Source organism: Aedes aegypti, chromosome 2 (assembly GCF_002204515.2).
Source record: "Aedes aegypti strain LVP_AGWG chromosome 2, AaegL5.0 Primary Assembly, whole genome shotgun sequence".
Lineage (NCBI taxonomy): Eukaryota > Metazoa > Arthropoda > Insecta > Diptera > Culicidae > Aedes > Aedes aegypti.
In genome coordinates, this window is record NC_035108.1 from 94,620,640 (window position 1) to 94,641,507 (window position 20,868).

The 20,868-nt window shown below is 38.9% G+C and overlaps 1 protein-coding gene across 2 annotated transcripts in view; it reads left to right on the forward strand.

The window, feature by feature from the left end:
* The window catches only part of LOC5577573, a 1,170,395-nt gene that overhangs the window by 1,136,866 nt on the left and 12,661 nt on the right, over positions 1–20,868 (forward strand). Inside the window, exons 11-17 of one of the 2 annotated variants that reach the window (XM_021841556.1) lie at positions 3,135–3,342; positions 3,405–3,799; positions 4,888–5,678; positions 5,741–5,903; positions 5,957–6,063; positions 6,134–6,381; positions 11,628–12,590. In XM_021841556.1, the coding sequence (XP_021697248.1) occupies positions 3,135–3,342; positions 3,405–3,799; positions 4,888–5,678; positions 5,741–5,903; positions 5,957–6,063; positions 6,134–6,381; positions 11,628–12,590 (2,875 nt within the window). Of the gene's footprint in view, positions 1–3,134; positions 3,343–3,404; positions 3,800–4,887; positions 5,679–5,740; positions 5,904–5,956; positions 6,064–6,133; positions 6,382–11,627; positions 13,427–20,868 lie in introns of those variants that run through there. The other variant, XM_021841555.1, reaches the window with a different exon arrangement.

The following is a 20,868-nucleotide window of genomic DNA, read 5'->3' on the forward strand; positions in this document are numbered from 1 at the left end:
AATTTTCCGTAAAAATTCTGGAAATTTTTCTAGAAATTTATCTGAAGACAACCCATAATGATTAACTGAAAAAATCTTCAAAGCTTTGAAAATCCCAAGGAAGGTTTTTTCTTTAATTTGGAGTAAGTCCTAGGAAAATAAATGAGAGAATCAATGGATAAATTTCCGGAGAACTTGAGACTTCCTTGAAAAACGTCTGAAACGATTTCCATGATGGAATCATGTAAGTAATTTCTTCGCCATGATAAAGAACCAACAAATATGATGATTTTTTGAGCTAAAACCATGGCTCGTATTAAAAAAAAACTGTAGGTAACCATCCATGGTAGATGTAGGAGTGTAGTTTTAATGAAATAGCATGGTTCTTCGTAAAAACAAATCAGATTTAATTTTTGAAGGTGTCTAAACGATTCTTTGAAGAATTACATAACAAGTTCGAATAAATCACAAAACAAACTCGGGGTAATATGTGAAACGATCAGTAATTTCACGATGGAGGCTTAGACATATTCTCAATATCTGTTCACATCAAATTCTTCTGTCGTGATTCATGTTAGTTTCATTTTTATATTCATAATTCATTGTTTTTTATCATGTTTTTTCAGGTAAAAGTTCTCTAGTTCTTATTTCTAAGGCTATAAGTCACTACTAGCCCTGTTTCCCCCATGATATCATCTAGGAAAAATATGAAACGGCCTCCAGAGAAATATTCAGGGCTTCGCTGGATGTCCATAAATCTGAATTCCAGTTTACGGGAAAGTTTATTTTTATTTTAGATCAAATAGAATATTTTTTTCATATCTGACTTTGATGACTAAACACACTTTCAGAGCATTTTAAAAACATTTTTGTTTTACGTAGAAATTGAATAAGTCACACTTTCAGAGCATTTAAAAAACATTTTTGTTTTTCGTAGAAATTGAATATTAAACACCAGATTTCTCCAAATTTTTGTATGTTGTTTATGCATTTAGAACAAACAGAAAAACAAATATTTTTTATTGATGTGAGTACAAATTTGAAATTTATCGTTAGATTTTTTGTTTAAGTGTTTCGAAGCCAAATACCTATCTTTGAAAACAAATTTTTAATCACCTAAATTTGACCATTGAGCTCTCGCCGAGCGGTGTTACGAACACAAGCGCTAATGTGCTGGTTGAAAATACTGTCATTTGATTAAGTAGTGTTGGTGACATGTACCGTGTATGTACACGAGCGCAGAAACTACTATTATCAATCATATATGTATTTTGAAGATTTCCTTAAACCTTGAATAATTTTTTAAAATCTGGAAAAACCTGGAAATATCAGGGAATTTCTTTTCTGTAAATGAGTAGACACCCTGATGCAATAATTACGTCCATCGTTCAGGGGAGGAGGAGTCTACGAGAATGTGATAATGCATGCATTAGTTACTGTAAAAATCGCGACAGGGGATTGAGGGGACGGAGTGTAGAAATCCTTTAAATATGATGGACGTCATTTTTTAATGTTCCCTTACTATGATGGTCCCCTCTAACAATTTTCCAAAGTATTTCTATTCCATATCGCGATGGTGTCGACAAGTCGATGATTCCCGTCAATATCGACCTCTGGAGGGTTGATTGTATGTTGAAAATAACGTTTTATAACTGCTGCGCATAGTAAGGACCAAAGTTGAAAAATGGTTCCTTACTATGCGCACTTAAGAAGAATAAAAAAATGAAGAGAAAATAAGTTGCACTTTAAATTTTAAACAAAAATTTAAGTAATTTACCAGATTTTGGTGGATTTTGGTAAAAGTGCGCAGAGTTAGGAGCTGCGCATAGTTTGGGGCCCTCACGGTACTCATGAAAAGCAAATAAAACGGATTAAAACTTTGACTGTGGTAAAACTTAACTCTTTTGTACCGGGCTTTTTGATTTGTCACTCAATTTTTGGACCTCATAAATGAATTTTAACATTTTTCGTACCTTATTAATGACAAGAGTCATGCTTTTACTGTAGAAAATAATTAAATGATCATAATAACACGATATAAGTTACGTTTTTAATAGTTAACTTAAGGTAGCACTGTGTGTTGCATGTTACCCCAAATCAGAGAGAGCATGAAAAATGTATATTTTCCGCCTCTGCTGATCCCAGAAAACCAAATACTGATAAAATTAATATCGCGTTGTATAATTGGTTATTGTCTGATCTGAATCCTCAATTTTTTTATCCATGCAAGTTTGAATTTGAAAATTGTTGCAAGTTACCCCGTTTGACGGTACAACAATTATTATTAATAAAATCACAAATTTCAGAGAGTCATACTTTTCACACCTAAAAATTCTTGTTATTTTGTCCGTACCTGTACTCGAAGAAATTTGGCAAATCATTTCCATAAATAGCACCATAATGGCATTTTACGATCCTGGATTATTGTCGATGGAGACGCGACTACCCATAAATCAATACCTCGCGCCCGTACATACGCCGTTTTTATTGTTATTCGCTCCCCTAAAATCCTCCATTTCTCATGTACACAGTGGTGTCATTCCTGCACGAGAAACATATTTATCGCGCTCGCAATAAAACTCCAATCAATCTATCAAACTGATATAACCATTACAAAGACATCGTGGGGGACAGAGGGAGCACGAGTATGCGTCCCTCCACCCACGAATCTTCCAAGATTATAAATATAACAAGGTGTCTAACACCGTAAAACGCATTCTAGAATCCGCATATGTAAGCAAATTTCCGTTTTGCAACACAAAGCGGAAGCAGACGACGGACTATTTGCCAGAAACCCTAGATCCGTCTCAGAATGTGCGATACCGCTTTATCACTTGCGTTAAATGCGACGCCTGTATTGAATTTCGGCTCCGCCTCCTCACAGTCACCCAGGTGCAATTCTTACTTCCTCGGCTGATTCATCAATCACATGCACACACGTTCCGGACGTGACCCATCAGGAATTGTGCTTTTTGCTGCTTGCGATCAGATCTCAATCTCGCTGTATTTCTACTGGGAGCATGGGCGTAGTCAGGATTTCCATCAGGGTGGGGGACACGGTGTTCTGAAACTTTTGTTCTTCTTGCTACATCCATGGCTATGAGCGTGTGTAATCGATATACTCATGTGCGTTCTTTCGCCTTCTTTCGTTACAGCCTCTGCAGCTGCGAGCCGTTTCTAGTCCATCACTCACAGAGCCAACGCCACCGGCGACGGTTCTCAGAGACCAGCCGGACGACAGCCATGTGACCAAAACCGCAGATTCTCGAAATGTGGCCAACCACATCCACCATCATAATCAACCACAGACCAAGACTGCATTGCTGAGCGCCAACCAGAAGAATCTGCACCACTCGCAGCAAGGTTCGTCTGTGTGTCTTTGATCGTTGCGAAATGTTCTCTAACGTTTGATCTCTCTTCCACAGCTTCCGAGAGCGTGCTGCAAAAGTTCAAGAAAACCTTTTCCCAGTTCAAACCGGCCAAAGGAGTGCCACCAGTGCTGGCGTCCGCCAACAGTAATAGCCTAAGCAGTAGCACCAGTAGTAGCAATAGCAATCACCCGCATCATCTGATAGTGAACAGCGGAATGAGCCTGGACGGAAGAAGTCAGGAACGGCCAGTTTTGCCTCCACCCCCGCCGGTACAGTCTCAGCAAACGAGCCACCATCATCGGTTCGGTCCGTTGATATGGCGATCGAGCAAAGAGCGGCGGAAAACCAAATCGCACCGGAGGGATAAGTGCAACAGCGGGGACTCGGGCATTCAGGTCGAACTGGAGGCCGATGAGCAGCTGCTGCCTGATGCGGGAATCGATGGAACGGTGAGTTATGGCCAGCAGAACTCTCTGACAGATTATTGTTTTTCAAATTTATTTATTAGTAACATTTAAACATTACATTTATTTCGTATATCTGGATGTTCTATCATCCTAATTTAGTAAAACTAATATTACGTTTGGAATTTCATTAACAACTAAATATATAAAGCATTTATTGTGACAATACAATATTGCAACGATTATTGTCTAAAATTATTAATAAGCCTTGCTTTTTGAAGATTCAATATTATTTAGATCACTTTTTTTTAATGTGAACTAGGGTAAGTGTTCCCTTAGTTGTGGGTGTTCCTATAGTTGCGGTAGTGCCGTTTTCACTGATTTTATTACATTAGCCACAGAACCGACACTGCCAATCGACGTACTGGCTTGTCGATACACGGAATAGTTGAAAAGAACGTTCAAATTGCTTCAAACTTTTGAAATATCACTAAAATTGCTAAAACTTTTTTTGCTTGTACCAATAGTTGCGGTAAAGTGTTCCTATAGTGGAGGATCTCATAAGAAAACAACGGATACCGCAACTATAGGAACACAAATTAAGAATATACCGCAACTAAAGAAACAGTGTACCATTAGTGAAGGTATTATTTTTCACTGACATACCGTAGATTACTGCGATGAAATCATTTTTCTCATTAAGTCAATGGTCATTACTTCCCATTACAACATTAACATGTACATTAATTGCGCTTCTTGAATTTTGGTGGTTAAATGAAGTTCAATCGTGCTTAGTACCTCCACTATTGGTACATCTACCCTAAATAATATTCTTGAGAAAGCTCTTTCCGACGAATACGAATCCTTATCATATTTAATGATAACTTGGACTGGTAAAAATCCAAGTAAATCATTTTCTCCTTTATGACTTATAGTCACCTGAGAGACATTTCAAGACGACCCCTAATGGAGTTCAAGCCATTAGGGGTCGTCTTGAAATGTCTCTCAGCCGAAATCCACCAAATTCGGAAATACTGACCACGATTGGTGGCACCCCTTGCTTCCTCACTCGATTCGAATAAATAGCACCAAACTGATTGCTCAATTCTAACATGGTATCCTTTACTCCGCAGGATCCCATTTCGCCCAACTCCGTGACGGTTCGGCGGGCCAACTCCGCCAAAGTGTCCACCTCCGGAGGTCCATCACTGCTCAAGCACAAACTATCGCTCAAAGGAAGCAACAAGGAAAACGTGGCCAACATATCACGCCTAAGTGGCAAATCGCGCAGTCAGCCCTCCGGACTGGACCGACTGGCCGGCGATGACCACGACACGCGCCTCAGCGAAACCGACAGTGACGACGAAAACGACGACGGAGTGGATCAACGACGACACGACCCCCGTCGAGGAATCCGCGAGTCGGAACCGGTCTTTGCGGAAGTCCTGTTCTCGTTCCGGCCCGTGGGACCTCAGGAACTAGCCCTAGAGAAGGGAGCACTGGTGGAAGTGCTAAGGCGGGAAGCTGGTCCCTGGTGGTGGGGCCGAATCAAATCCGATGCCATTCTGTCCGACGAGCGGGAGGAACAGGACCGCACCGTGGACAACTCCGACTGCGGGTGGTTCCCGATGGATTTCGTTAAACTGTTACCTACGTACAATAAGCCAAAACAGATCATCATCATCAACAACAGTAGCAATAGTGGGCTCGAAGAAGCTGGTATTCAGAACGGGGACATGGGAAAGAACTGTGATATGCTGCAAGATGGCGCTGCGACCATGCTGCCAACGGAACTCGACGGAGCTTCGGCGCCGAACGAGCCGATGGGAGGTGCTAGTCAGGAGCAAACGAAGGAGAACGTGATCAAGGAACTGCTCGAGACGGAAATCAACTTCGTCAAGCTGCTTAATTCGCTTTGCTTAGGGTGAGTTTCTCTGAGGGTTGTATGAGGATGAACCGTATTCTGAATGGTCTTTTTTCGAACAGATATATCAAACCTCTGAGGGAACGCGAGGATGTTTTCCCGGCGGAGAGTGTGAACATTATCTTCTCGAATCTGGAGAAAATTTGGAGGTTTCAGCAGACGTTTCTGGATGCGCTTCGGATAGCGGTGCCCGCCAATAGGATTGGCGAAGTGTTCCTTGAATATGTAAGTTGAATCAGAAGCATGATCCTTGAAGTATCTAACTGATGTACTTACAGCAATCGGCATTTATGATCTACTCGGCGTATTGTAACTCCTATCCACGTGCTCTGATGGAACTGGAAAACTACACCAACAACAAGGAGGCGTGCACCATCCTGGAGAGGTGAGTTCATCGTTACACCCTGCCAATCCCAAGAAATCTTAATAACCATTTCTTACTCCATCCCATCCAGCTGTCGCGTGTCGCAGAATCTCCCGGAGCTGCCCCTGTCGGCGCACCTGTTGGCGCCGATCCAGCGCATCTGTCGCTACCCGTTGCACCTGAGCGAACTAGTCAAGCATACGCCGACGCGGAAGGAGCTGCTGCCGCTGCTGAACCTGCGCAAGTGCACCAAGTCCGACCTGGAAACCATGGACTGCCGGGAGGTGTTCGAGCTGGCCCTGACCGCGATGAAGCGCGTGACCGAGATGGTCAATGAAGGTGAGTGATTTGAACGGGGGAATGCTGTTCTGGTTTCGACTAGAACTGTATACAGAGGCCTTAGCAATTTTTTTTTTAATTTTGTAAAATTCGTCCAAGTAACCATGATGCTCAAGCTGCAGTTAAGGCATATAAACAAAGTGTATAAAGCAAGCATTACTGTATATGTACAATTAAAGTAGATTTAAAGTGGTAACGGGCCCCACTAGAGCCATATGGGACACTTTCCTACTTTAAATCAACTTCAATTAGCAACGCTAGCTTTGAAGGGCGAACACGAAATTATTGCGACACCGAAAATGTCATACCATTTTTTTATAATGTTAAGAATCAAAGCAGAATTTTAGGATAATTTTATACATATATTTACTTCAAAAATCAAAAGAAAAGTTAATCGATGGAGCCTTGAGTGTAAAATTGAAGGCATTTTCGCTTGATGCCCTCCATCAAAATCTTTACAGTGTCATCCGGTACCAGTTTCTCAGTTTTTTTTTTTTTTCATTTTCTTAACATGTCCTTCTCGTTTTTGACTGTCTTCTTGCTCTTCCGAAGTTCCCGCTTGATTATTGCCTAGTACTGCTCCACCGGGCGCAGCTCCGGACAGTTTGGCGGATTCATGTCTTTTGGAACAAAATGGACAGAATTGGCTTCATACCACTCCAGGACACTTTTAGAATAGTGGCATGATGCCAAATCTGGCCAAAATATCGGAGCTTCGTCGTGCTGCTGGCTCGAGGCACTCAGATTTGTAGATCTCGCCATTTACTGTGCCTTTTGTCTTTCGTGACACTCACTCCTCAGTTCGCAAGAGCAGATGGCCTGCCAAATGAGATATTAGGAGGCGAACTTCGACATTTTCTTCTTCTTAAATTTGTCATCCACATCGAACTTGCTCTTGCCGGTGGAAAACTCCAACCCCAGAATTTGTATCGACTTTTATATACGTTTCGTCGTCCATCACACAGCAGCCATATTTTGTCAGCATCTTCTCGTAGAGCTTCCGTGCCCAAGTTTTAGCCGTCGATTGTTGCCGCTTGGGAAGTTCTGTACCTTGTATGTATGTATTCCAGCTCTCTTCTTTGCATTCTGGACGTAGCTCTGCGACAGCCAAATCACGGCTTGAGACGTTGGGATTTGCTTTAATCATTCGCTTCACCTTTCCCTCCGTCTTTTTGTTCTCCGGTCCCGGTTTTCTTCCAGCTCCTTTGCCGTGGTCCAACGCTCCTGGAACCGCTTCAACACTCTGGAGACGATTGAATGGTGAATGTTCAACATTTTTCCCAACTGCCGGTGTGACAGGTCAGGAAATTCCAGGTGTTTGGAAAGAATTTGTTCTCTCGACTCGCGTTGGTTCACCTCCATTTTCGTTGAATCGAAAAACACGACTTCGAATTTGACAGCATGTAAACAATACACATCAATGAGGAAGTGTGCAACATTTGGTTGATTTTTACCCAATGGTAGAAACGCTATGCGCTGTTGAATGTGTCGCAATAATTTCGTGTTCGCCCTTTATTCATTTTGTATCATTTTTATGAACACATTTTTATAGCCAAGTCGCTACTTGTATGCCTTTCTGAGCTTTTTGACGGTAGTGAGTCCATTTATTTTCTGATCCTTTTACGTCAATTTTGGTATGCGTTTAAATTTAGTTTGGTCCAAGTTTGTTCGAGCTTTTGCAAGTTTAATTCAAACTTACACATGTCAATTTTATTCATTGCATTTTGAACTTTTCAGGTCTATTTTATTCTAGGCACGTGAATTCTGGCTTTTGCAAAACCATGATTGTTCCTTCTAAGTCCTAGTGAACTTTTATATGTGTATTTCCATTTTTGCGATTCCATTTTGACCTTCTCAACTCAATTTGCTTGTCCAGTTTTTCATTCACAGTTCTGGCTAATCATTCACAGTTCTGGCTAATGGCATTTTGCTTTTATATTTTGTAAACTCTGTTCACCTTTTAGGTCTATTTTGAGTTTGGCAAACCAATTTACATCTCTCCCTGTTCAATTGGACTTTGGAAAGTCCAGTTTGCTATTTTTTTTCACATGACTAAATGGGATGACGTTTACAACTCCATGTTGTTCCCTTTCAGTTCTTCATTACGATATTTTAGCTCCATTTTGCTTAATAAGATGGAACGATTTGCAAAACGAACGCTTAATGTTTCGTTTGAACATCACTTCATATCAAGACTTGGTATACGCATGGGCTTATCGATCGAAAGATTCCTGGTACGATTTAAGGTAACCACTAAAATTTTTGTTTTCAAATGTTGGCTTCATAAGGCAAATTTATTATTTTCAACTTGATTTCTTGTGACGAATTTTCAAGTCCATCTTGGTCTTCAGATGTCTGTAAATGCTTTTCAAAAACAATTTTGAATTAAAAATCCACTTAGGCCTTTCAAGATTTACGGGAGAGTCTAAGACTATTGGGAAAGTCCTTCTGCGGGAAAATCCTTTTACTATTTTGGGAAAATCGTCTTACAATTTTTGGAAATGTTCTCCTAGATTTTCGGGCACATTTCTCTCAGAATTTTTGGAAACATCTCCCAGGATTGAAGGGAAAATTCTTCCAGGATTTTCGGAAGAAATCGGCTCAGGAGTTTCCCGAAGATCTTCTCAGGACTTTGGAAAAATCTTCTAACTACCCCTGTCTATGTAAATGTGGTTTTTGCGATTTGCTGGGCAGTGCACTTCGGAAAGATAAAGTAAGCTTCACCGCCGGAGTGATTATTTTATTTCGGTTTTCGCGATTCGCTGGGCAGAGCTTTAAATTTTCAGGTACATTTTACTCATAGCATGTCAGTTTTTGCCTATGTGAATCCATTTAACCAAAGATACATTAAAGACCTCCATGTCCCTTGCAGTTGCCCAATTTTTTATGGCTTATAAGGTAATCTAGAATGCCGTGAAAAGGGTACTGCGATCTGTCAAACTTGGGTATGCAGTACTAGAAGTGGTACCCAATCTGAGCCCGAGTGGGACGGACCTGATTTAACTCTTTCTAGGTTTTCTAAGTCCATTACGATCTTCCTAATTTCATTATAGTGGTTTAAGAGTTTGTTTAGATCTTGGATTTTGGCAAAGCAAATTAGCAATTTAGCATTTGTTGGTCTATTTGAATCCTTTCAAGTTCTTTTTGCATATTTATTAAAGCTTTCCCAAGATCTCTTTAACTTCATCAAGTAATTTGACCTTGCAACCTCATTTCACTAATACTAATGGCTAGTTCATTTTGACTCCAAGTATTCAGACTTCACATGTTCATTATGCTATTTTCAAATTCTAACCACTCTTCAGAGCTTTTGTGAGTTATTATGGACCTTTTTAAGTCCTTATAGAATTTCTCAAGTCCGTTTCATCCTTTGCGAAACCATTTTATCCTTTGCAGCTCTATTATGGCCATTCTAGTTCAATTTCAAGTTAATGTTAGCATATTTTAGCCTATTCTGAACATTGCAGGTCTATTTTATACTGTTCAACTTTATATTGCTGTTGACATGTCCCTTTACAAATTTATTGTTCTTTACCTCCCTGTTAAATCCCTGTTAATATGCCTGTTAAATCCAAAACTTCCAAGTCCTTTTGGATCATGTATGTCTATTTTAGACTTTGCTAGTCTATGTTGCTCTTATCAGGTCCACTTTCACTTTTGCAAATCCATTTGAGCCTTCACTAATAGATTATGGCCTAACAAGTTCATTTCGAAACTAGTAATTGTATTTTGACCACTACTAAATCTTTCGAGCCTTTGTAAATCGCTTTTGGTGCTTGCAACTCATTTCGACTTTCGTTAAATCATTTTGATCTTCACAAGGTTCTTTTGGCCTCTACCCTTTTTAAGTTCTTCAGGAAAATTTTCTTCGTATTTTTGTAAGAATCTTTTGTGGACTTTCGAGTTTATTTATTCCAAATTTTCGACAAAACCCTCTGATTACATTCGGAAACCCTACACAAGAGAAAAAACTTCTTTGAATTTTCAGAAAATCCTTTCAAAATTTCCGAGAATATGCTCTCTAGATCGGGATAACCCTTTCGATTTCGGATAAATCTGTTCCGAATATTTGAGAAAATCGTGTCCGATTCTGGCGATTTTTGGGAAAATATTCTTCGATTTTTCGGGAAGATACTCTTCAGATTTTTGCAAAAATGCTCTTATGATTATCACGAAAATCGTTCCCGAGTTTTCGGAAAAATCATCTCCAGATTTTAGGAAAACACGTCACCGGGATATCAGAAAAACTTATATTTTTGAAAAAATCCTCTCAGGATTGTTGAGAAAATTCTTTTGAGATTGTCAAGAACACCATCTTAATATTTCCAGGATTTCCTCGAAAATCTTCTCTGGATTTCCTGAAAAATGTTCTCGGGATTTCTTGGAAAACTCTCACAAGATTTTCTGGAAATTCATCCCAGAATTGCCTGCAAATTTTTTCTAGGATTCCTTGGAAAATCATCCCAAGATATCGTGCAAATCACTCAGCATTTCTTCCAAAATTCTCTCAGGATTTTCTACAAAAATCCTCTCAGAATTTCCTGTCATATCTTCTCAGAATTTCTTGAAAAATCTTACCAAGATTTTCTGAAAAAAATTCTCATGATTTCCTAGAAAATGTTCTCTGGATTTCTTGGTAAGTCTTCTTTAGATTTCCTGGAAAATCATACCAGAATTTCCTGCGAAATCCTCTCAAGATTTCCTTTAAAACCCTTTCGGGATTTTCTGCGAATTCCTCTCGGGATTTCCTGCAAAATCTTCTCAGCATTTCCCAAAACTTTCAGGATTTTCGGGAAAATCCTTTCTGGGTATTCGGGAAAACCTTTCCAGATTTTCGGGAAAATCGCAAGGATTTCGGAGCAAAAATTGAAGATTTTGTGGAAAATCTGAAGAATTTCGTTAACAATCCTGAGAATTTAAAAAAAAATTCGCCTTCACCAATTATAGACAAATTCTCTCCGAATTTTGGGGAAATCATTTCTGGATTTTATGGAACATTCTCCTTTCTTAAACTCAGTTTGCTCTAAGTTTTGCAATTACATTTTGCTATTAGAATTTTTAGTTTTAGCCTTAACCTTTGCAATAAGCCCTTTTCGATCTTTAGAAGTCCATTTACTAACTGGTGCAGTAATGCCTCAGGAAGTCCATTCTGAGTTCAGTTCGGACAACGATTCTTTCTCCCGTTCCTGTCTTTGCATCTGCTCAGTACAACTAAAACATGAATCCTTTCTTCCCATCTCTTCCAGGCAAACGCCACAGCGAGTACCTATCGCGGATGCAGTCCCGCTTCGAGAACTTCCAGGGCCCATCGATCAACGTGCACAGCACCCGGCTGTTCCTGCAAACCGACGCCATCCGGATGACGCCGAACCTGTGGAACAACACCTACACGCTGTTCCTGTTCGACCGTCAGCTCATCTACTGCAAGAAGGATCTCCTCAAGCGGACCAACTACATCTACAAGGGCCGGATCTTCCTGGACAACTGCCGGATATTGAACCTCCCGGACGGGAAGATGTTCGGCGTAACGCTGAAGAATGCGTTGCGGTTGTACTGTGACACCCGGAACAAGTGGTTCGATTTCTGCTTCCGGAGCAGCAGCAGTAAGCTGCGCTTCCTGAACACCCTCTCGGCGGAACGGCAGTTCTGCGGCGAAAGTCTGTTCGTGTCCGAGCTGGATGGGGCGTGCGTAGACGACGATAACCTGTCAGATCGTGAGTATTTCCCCTTCAATGACGAAAAGGAAGGATGCAGCAATACGGATACGGAAACCAGCAATGGCACAGATTTGACGGACAGTATGCAGTTCCTTCTGGGGAATATGTCCCAAAGTGCCAGGACCAGCAATTGCAGTGTGCTCAAAGAATCTCCCACGAATATAGGCGGTAAGCAGTCGGGAAATACCCTACCGAAGAAGTCTCGAAAATCATCCAAAGAACAACAGCAACAGCAGCAACCAGTAGAATACAATTCGCACTCCCTCGGACGACGAAAACTGGGCAATTGGTTCCGCAAGGCCAAGAGTACGAATAGCACCCCGTCGCAGAGTCCAACTCATCATCCGATGGCGCTTTCGCTAGCCGCCGTCAACCACGTGGGTGCGTCGGATAGCTCTTCGGCCAGCAGTCCAGGTCTGGGATACCATCACCAGCGAACTCTGTCGGCTTTGTCCACCGGTAATGGATCCAACCCCTCCTCCTTGGCCAAAGGTAAATCTAAAGATAACCTCATGACTCAGTCGTCCATCATATCGTCCTGAGGGTACGAGAGCACGCTGCTCTAGTTCTAAGTTATTCATCCTTCAGTCGCAAGGAACCAAACACACACACACACACACACACCCAAACACTCGAGCATTGTCCACATCCTCAGAACCATAAGTGTTGCCAAATAAAGGAAGGATTTTCACCCAGTTTAGTCAAGTCAATGATCTAGTTCTCTCTCTTTCTGTTGTCGCACGATTTACATGAGAAAGATGATTCAATCATTGTACAACTCTCATTCGCGCAAACCAAACTTCGTAATCTCCCGGCACAACCCGCAAAACCTGTGGGTTTTGACCGATTTAGGTTTTTTTCTGTAGGAAAAGAAATTGTAACCGATCTAGTTATTATAGCGTATAGTTGCGGTGGTAGGTTTTTTGATTGGGAAATCCTGATGGACGCTTTCAAGGGACCAGGGTTCGTAACCAAGCTTGCATTCTTCTTCAGAAATTAACTTTCATTCTAACAGCGAGAAATGAACTGCGTATCCCTGCATCGAACAAGAATCGATTTAATGTTGAGTTTATCTTTTCAAATTCTTGGAAATAAATGCGCGTAAAACAGTTGAAACGTAGACCTAAGCTTTTCTTATTAATTATTATTATTAATTAATTTACCATTGTCTAATTTATGTTATACTGTGTATACCTTTTCTCAGTTCACACCAACGCATTCTTTGAAAACCTAAGTTATTTCCCAAATATTTAGCTACCAATTATTATTATTAGACAACTGAAGCTAATTGAATTTGAAAATAATAAACATTTTATTATAAACAAGTATCTGTATGGTTTTATTTTATTTTTTTATATTTCTTATCCGAACTTATCTTAACTGTATTCTCTCTTCATAAATAAATAAAAACGATTAAGACCCAGTACGTTTAATGAATCACTGTAATAATTTGACCGTAGATTGGATATTATTCAATAATCCTCTTATATTGAACTCCTACTTCAGACGGAATGCCCTTTCGAATTTTGTGTAGTGTTTCCTAGCCCGGATAAACTATAGCACCCCCATCAGGGAAGTTTTTTGTGACTTGAACTACTTGAACTACAGTATCGGAGCCCAAAGCCTTTTTCTCACAGTCCTTATCATTCAGCAAACAAATGCGCTAAATACACCAAGATGGTTCGACGCGTAGTTTTTTTTTTTTTTTTTTGCTACATCACTTTGCCAAAATTTAACTTATCTGTATCTTTTGAATCAATAGTTTTCACACAACTAGAGACGCGTCCACGTTTGCAACCATGGATAGGACAAACGTTGGCAGCTATTTGTGCACAGTGAAACAAACAAAATTTTTAACCTTGAACTGGAGATTGAGAAATTCTACTGTTTACAAGCGTTCTAACGATATTTTCAGGTGACTCAACAGAAAAAGCAACATAACTCTTGGAAGACTGGCTTGTTTTTTTTTGACTCTCATACAATTTGTATAGAATAAAAAAAATTACTGAAAAAACAAAGTAGATTTTCGAAAAAACTAGGCTTTTGTCACTTACACCCCTTTATTTCAAACCTCCTCCTTTTCATGCCAGTCGCACAAGACTAAGAAAGTTTTTCGTCGAGTTTGATTCTTCATTGATTCAGAGCAGACATTTGTCTAATTTTAGCGTTCCTCGTGACATTACAAGTATTACTGTATGTGATTTTTCATGAAATTTCTCCACAAATTTTCCTAGGGAATTTCTCCAATAATTTTATTTAGGATACCTCAAGAATACAACATCCCAAGGAGAACCACCGGAATTGAAATTCTTCAAAGATTATTTCAAAAATCATCTGAATTTCTTAAAAAATTCTCAAGGAAGTCCTGAAACCTCCAGGATTTTCTCCAGTGATACATCCATCGATTTCCCTGAGACATCCTCCAATATTCCCCGTCAAAGCGTCTTCTAAAATTTAATCAATAATTTCAAAAGAAATTTCTAGGAATTCCCTTCAAAGTAGTTTTTAGAGATTTTTATTAGATTTCAACTATAAATATTTCTCTAAAGATACCCGAAAAAAAATACAATACAAAAACAATATAACGTATTGTAACAGTACCATTCAATATATAGGAAATACAATACAGTATATGTAAAATGACAATACAATTACAGTACAATATATTGTTTTGAACAGTTCACTGTATGGTATATGAGATTTTCGCAATATAATCTATGGGTGATTAAGTATCGTAACAATACAAATATAGATATTTTCTCATACAAACATTTTGAAAATACAATACTGATATGTTCACACCAGGGAAATTCTTAACTTTTAGATAATAAAAAATCACGTCTGCTTCATTTGGAATTCAAAGTACAAGAGACCGAATCTCTAGTAAGTTTATTAGGGTAAGTTTCCTCTCTCATACAAATAGATTATCGTTCTCGTAACGACTCTCTCAAAGGGTTCTGTCTATTTACCCGAACACTACAATTCTTCCTCCTTTAGATCTGACATTATAATTTTTTTTTTTTTGTTTTTAACATCGGTGTAATCTTCGAACTCATTATTCACTTGAATTATGATAATAGAACGTTTTCTATCTAACAATCACATATGCATTATACTTATTCAAACATGTCTTACAATAATCAAATTCTCAATAGTTTCGTTTAGTATTCATTTGCTTCTTACTTCTATAATTGAATTCTTCGAAATTATTAGAATTTTAAACTTAACATTTTTCTTTTTTTTTGTTTCCCCCAGGACTCAATGGCGATTCATCGTTCTTAACTTTGCTACTGGGAGTTTTTTTGAAAACGATTTTCTTGATATCCATCTCTTTTCGATCGCGAATAACTTCGCGTTGCTATCGGGCTAGTTCTTGTACATTTAACTCGTTTCTTCTCGATGTTCTGCTCAGTTTCGGTGGCCTCGTACGGAAATCCGAGCAGTTCTTCTTCAGAGTCTAAGGAGTCTCTTCGTCGCTTCTCTCGTTGTATAGACACTTGAGTCTTCGAGTTGGATTGTCGAGGACCTGCAATCTTCAGTTGACTCCTGTGAGCGTTGCAATTATGCCTGCCAAAAGAGATTTCAAAAACATTAGTCGATACTCTTTTGACATATTTCGCCTCCACCCATTTCTCAATTGCATATTTATCATTATTTTTATACCATATACGATCCCCTAGTGTTAGATTGAGAAATGGATCTTGGGATGATGTGTAATCCGCTTGAATTTTTGTTGTTTGCTCTACAGGTATACTTGAGGAAGAAAATCCATCTTGTATTAAATAATTCTTGTAACCTCGTCTAGGATGTATAAATCTACTAGACTCTTTGGTTTGAAACTCAATAACTTCTCAGATGGAAAACTGTCGTCAGATGCGGAACATGTATTTCTATAATTTGCTAAGAAATAAGTAATTCGATCCTCTTCATCGAGTGATCTCGTCAAGGGGTCCAAAAGAAATTTCTTTAATACGTCTTTTACTAGCCTAACCATCCTCTCAGCTTGACCGTTACTGCTAGGGTTATAAGGAGGACTTTTCATTACTTTTATTCCCTGACGTTCCATAAAAGCAACAAAATATCCAGAGTTAAACTGTGGACCGCCATCCGTTACAAGAACGCCAGGAAGTCCAAATCTTGCAAAAATGGCTGTGAATTTCCTTATAACCTTATTGGCGTCCGTCCCATATTTCATAATTTCTACTTCCAGCCATTTAGTGTAACTATCTACAACTAGTAAATAAGTCTTTGACTCTAGGAAGAAAAAATCGGCGTGAATGCGACTAAAAGGACGATTAGTTGGAATCCATGACGTATGGCAATCCTGCTTGGGAACCACTGATATTTTTATACATGGCTCGCAGTTTTTAACAAATTGCTCTATATCCTTGTTCAAATCAAACCAAAATAATGATCGGCGGGCCGTTTGCTTCATCTTAACAGTACCGTTGTGGTTCGTGTGGAGCAATTTTAAAATATTATGTCTAAGAGAAACAGGGATAAAAACGCGATCCTGAAATAAAATACATCCTTTCACAACTTCTAAATCAAAACGTAATGAAAATACTTGACGCCAAGAATTTTCCACTTTAGCAGGCCAACCATTAATTATGAAATCTGTAACTTTTGCTAAGAAAAGATCAGTTTTACTTTCTTTAGCAATCAATGCATAGTCCAATGGAAAATCGGCAGTAAAATTTATACTCTTAATACACCCACTATCAAGCTTTTCGGGAACACCTTGATCAAGAGGAAATCTTGAGCAGAAATCTGCGTTTCCCATCCTAGATGATGGCCTATATTGAATTTCAAATTCGTATATAGACATTTCCATGACATACCTTTGTAATCTTGTCACACATAGCTGATGCTTACCGTCTTTGCCAAAAATTCCCAAAAGTGGTTTATGGTGTGAAAATTGTAAATTTCTGGCCAAAAAGAAATTTATGAAATTTTTTCACAGTGCACACTAGTGCTAATGCCTCCAAATGTAGGATAGGGTAGGTTTTTTGTGCGGCATTTAATGAGAAAGATGCAAAAGTAATAGGTTTTTCCCTTCCATCGACCATATGGGCTATGACTCCTCCCAGCCCATAGTTGCGGAAAATTCTAGTTCGTAAAATTCTAGAAAATCTGCATCTAACAAGGCTTGTTTACTTTCTTCGAATGTGTTCTGGCATTGCTCACTCCAAACAAATTTTGTGTCTTTACGCAACAAAGCATATAAACAGCTAAGTTTTGCTGATAAATGAGGAACAAATTTTCCATAAAAATTAATTAACCCTAAAAATGCCTTGAGTTCAGTAGTATTGGAGGGGACCTTGGCTTTTTCGATTGTTAATAATTTTTCTGGAGATGGAAGAAGTCCTTTCTCTGTGACTAGGTGTCCGAGATAAATTAGTGAATTGACAAAAAATTTGCATTTTTTATAATTTACTTTCAGGTTTGCTTCTTGTAATCTTCCAAGAACTAAACATAAATTAGATAAGCACTCTTCCTTAGTTTCTCCAGCGATCAATACATCGTCTAAATAACAACGAACGTGTTTTAAACCTATTAAAATCTGGTCCATAACCTTTTGAAATATAGCGGCACTAGACGACGCACCCTGAGGAAGTCGATTATAAGTATAGAGCCCCTTAATTGTGTTTATAACAACAATTTTCCTTGATCGCTTCGATAGTTTTAGTTGAGTGTAAGCCCCCGCTAAATCAAGACAACACAACCATTTACAACCTGCTAGTGACGCAAAAATATCTTGCGCTAGAGGTAGTGGATATGTATTGGGAATAATTTGCTTGTTAATCGATGCTTTACAATCTATTACCATTCTTATATCGTTATCTTTCTTTGGCACTATGACTACTGGGGAGGCCCATTCACTAACCTGTATTGGGGAAATAACATTCTGTTTCTCAAGCGAATCGAGATGCTCTACAACCTTCTCTCTCAATTTAAACGGCACGTCGTAGGCTTTTTTAAATATCGGTTTGTCCTCTCGAAGAACAAGGTCAGCTTCAAACCCCATGTCAATATTAGAGCCTAGTCTGCTATCAACATCTCCGTTTACTGCGTTGATCCCTAACGAATTTCCAAACTTATTTCTCCAGTTTGAATAGAAAATGTCCAGCCAATTTCTACCAAATAACGGCACAAATCGTCTTGTACAGTCAAGAATGATTAGTGGCACTCGTTGCTCAACATGATTTGCCACAACTTTCACCAATATTTGACCAAATATAGACAATTGTTGACCATCAACGACAACCAACCGACTAGTACATTTAGAAACCTCGATATGATTAAAGTATGTTCTATAGCTTTCCAAACTTATAACCGTAACCGCCGCACCGCAATCTATTTCCATACTCAGCATAATACCTTCAACGAAGACCTCCACAATGCATGGCTTACTGAATTGTTTACTAGCTATCATCATGCAGGGATAGTCATCATCCTCATCCATGGAATCCCTTATTTGCATCCTTTTGAAATCGTAGCTGTTAATTTCAATCGGTGCATCCTCCACAAAATTTACATTTTTACGATTTTTTAATTTATAACAGTTGCGTTTTACGTGACCTCTCAGTTTACAAAAGTTACAAATCACATTTTGATGAGGATTGCTTTCTCCGTATCCACGACGATCTGCATAACTAGTACTCGGTTGGCTATCATAATGGTTACGATCCCGTCTATGGTTATCATATCGATTATTATTGTAATGTGCTCGCTCACGTTCTCCACTTAAACTTCTGCTTCTACTACGATATCGTCTAGTTTAACCTCTCGAATATTGTCTACCGTATCTATTCGTATTATTCCACGGATCTTGATTTCCTAAACGATATTAGCTCTATTTCATCAAATATAACGGAACCACTGAGTGCTATAAACAGATTTTTCTTGTTGTTCTCCGGTATATTATTTAGCTGATACAAAATGTTCATTCGCTCTAAATAGCTGGCAAAGCTGGACCCACGTACATAATGGTCAACACTTCCGATAATAGTAGACATGCTGATGATTGGATGTAACAAAATTAACCCTCAAATGACACACAATTAGAGTGAATAGACTTACGTGCTGTGCTATTTCTTACTCTCCAGGCGTTACTCCAATTGATCCGTGATCGGCGGTTCGTCAAAATTCACCTCAGCAGCTATCACCTCACAAAAACTTGACTCGCTAACGTTTTTCTCACCAATGTTCGTCTCACCGACGTTCAATCTCACTTATGTTGGCCTTGCCAACTTTGTCTCATTGACGCTTCTTCTCATACAATGCTCACTCTCACCGATGAGTCTCCAAGCAGTACTAGATTCACTCTCTACAAACAACTATTGCTATTGATTTTCTCTTTCAGTACTTCTCGTTCTCTCTTTAAAATCTTCACCACCAAATCGGCTCAGCTAATTACACCGATCCAACAGCTTTTCTTACTTCTTTTCACAATGTCACAATAGGAATTCTCTTTTGCTCACCAGCTCGAAATTCTCTTCAATACTCAACAGTTTCACTTCTACACCAATAAAATGGCGGACCAAGCGGCTTCAGAAAAATTACAATGGCTACCTTACTTTTTACAAGCTATGTGAACAAACTCACCAAGAATACCATACAATTTCTGGAATTTATGACCACTTCGTTACTATTTCGTTTGTTAGATTTAGTATTCTATTTTGTTCTAGTCAGATGCCTCACTTTCTCTTCTTACAGCCCACTGACCACAAACTACTGTGATGCTCTGATAAGTTCACTAAAGAAAAAAAAATCCACGCTGCACAGCCTTAATGCACGCTACCACTAGCCGCTGCGAAAAAAACACTTTCTTTCCTTGACTAAGTCGCTAAGTTCAACTTAAAATGCTTCTCAACTCGTCGACACTTGATATGTTCACACCAGGGAAATTCTTAACTTTTAGATAATAAAAAATCACGTCTGCTTCGTTTGGAATTCAAAGTACAAGAGACCGAATCTCTAGTAAGTTTATTAGGGTAAGTTTCCTCTCTCATACAAATAGATTATCGTTCTCGTAACGACTCTCTCAAAGGGTTCTGTCTATTTACCCGAACATTACAAATACGATATAATGTTCATGTATTGTCTTGATTAGCAATTCGTGTATTGTTGTACAATACAAAAACAATTCCACGAACTGTATCATGGTTGCATTCGTCGTTACAGCTAATGTCAAGTGACTTCTAAAAAACTACTTATTTTAACTTTTTGAATATTTTTCACCCAACATTTCTTGCTCTCTGAACTTGTTTTGTTTATTTCTTTCAGCAAAGCTACATAGAAAAAAGCAACAGTTGTTTTACGCAAAAATAGGAATTTGACCAAAATTGAAAAAAAAATCCAATGTTCTTTTACAATATATTATATTGTTTTTGAATTGTATATCCAAACAAGAATAATATTGCTTCGACATTCAATTACAATACGCTGTATTGTATCCAATACGTTATATTGTACATTAATGGTTTATTCCATTCACTGAATGATACCACAGACAAACAGACGTAACACTTAGAACAAATCTCGATCAAAATCATAGTCACGAGGACATGTACGCCCAATGCTAAAATCATCGTGTTTGGCCGACGGGCCAACAGATGGCGGTAGTGTGTAAACGTCAAACACGAACAAAAACGAAGCAAGCGCTGCGGGTGGCGGATTGGCCACCTAACATATTTTTGAATCGACCGTTAAAAAGGTGGTCGATGGACAATGATGAGAGTGTGACGTCTGTTTGTCTGTGATGATA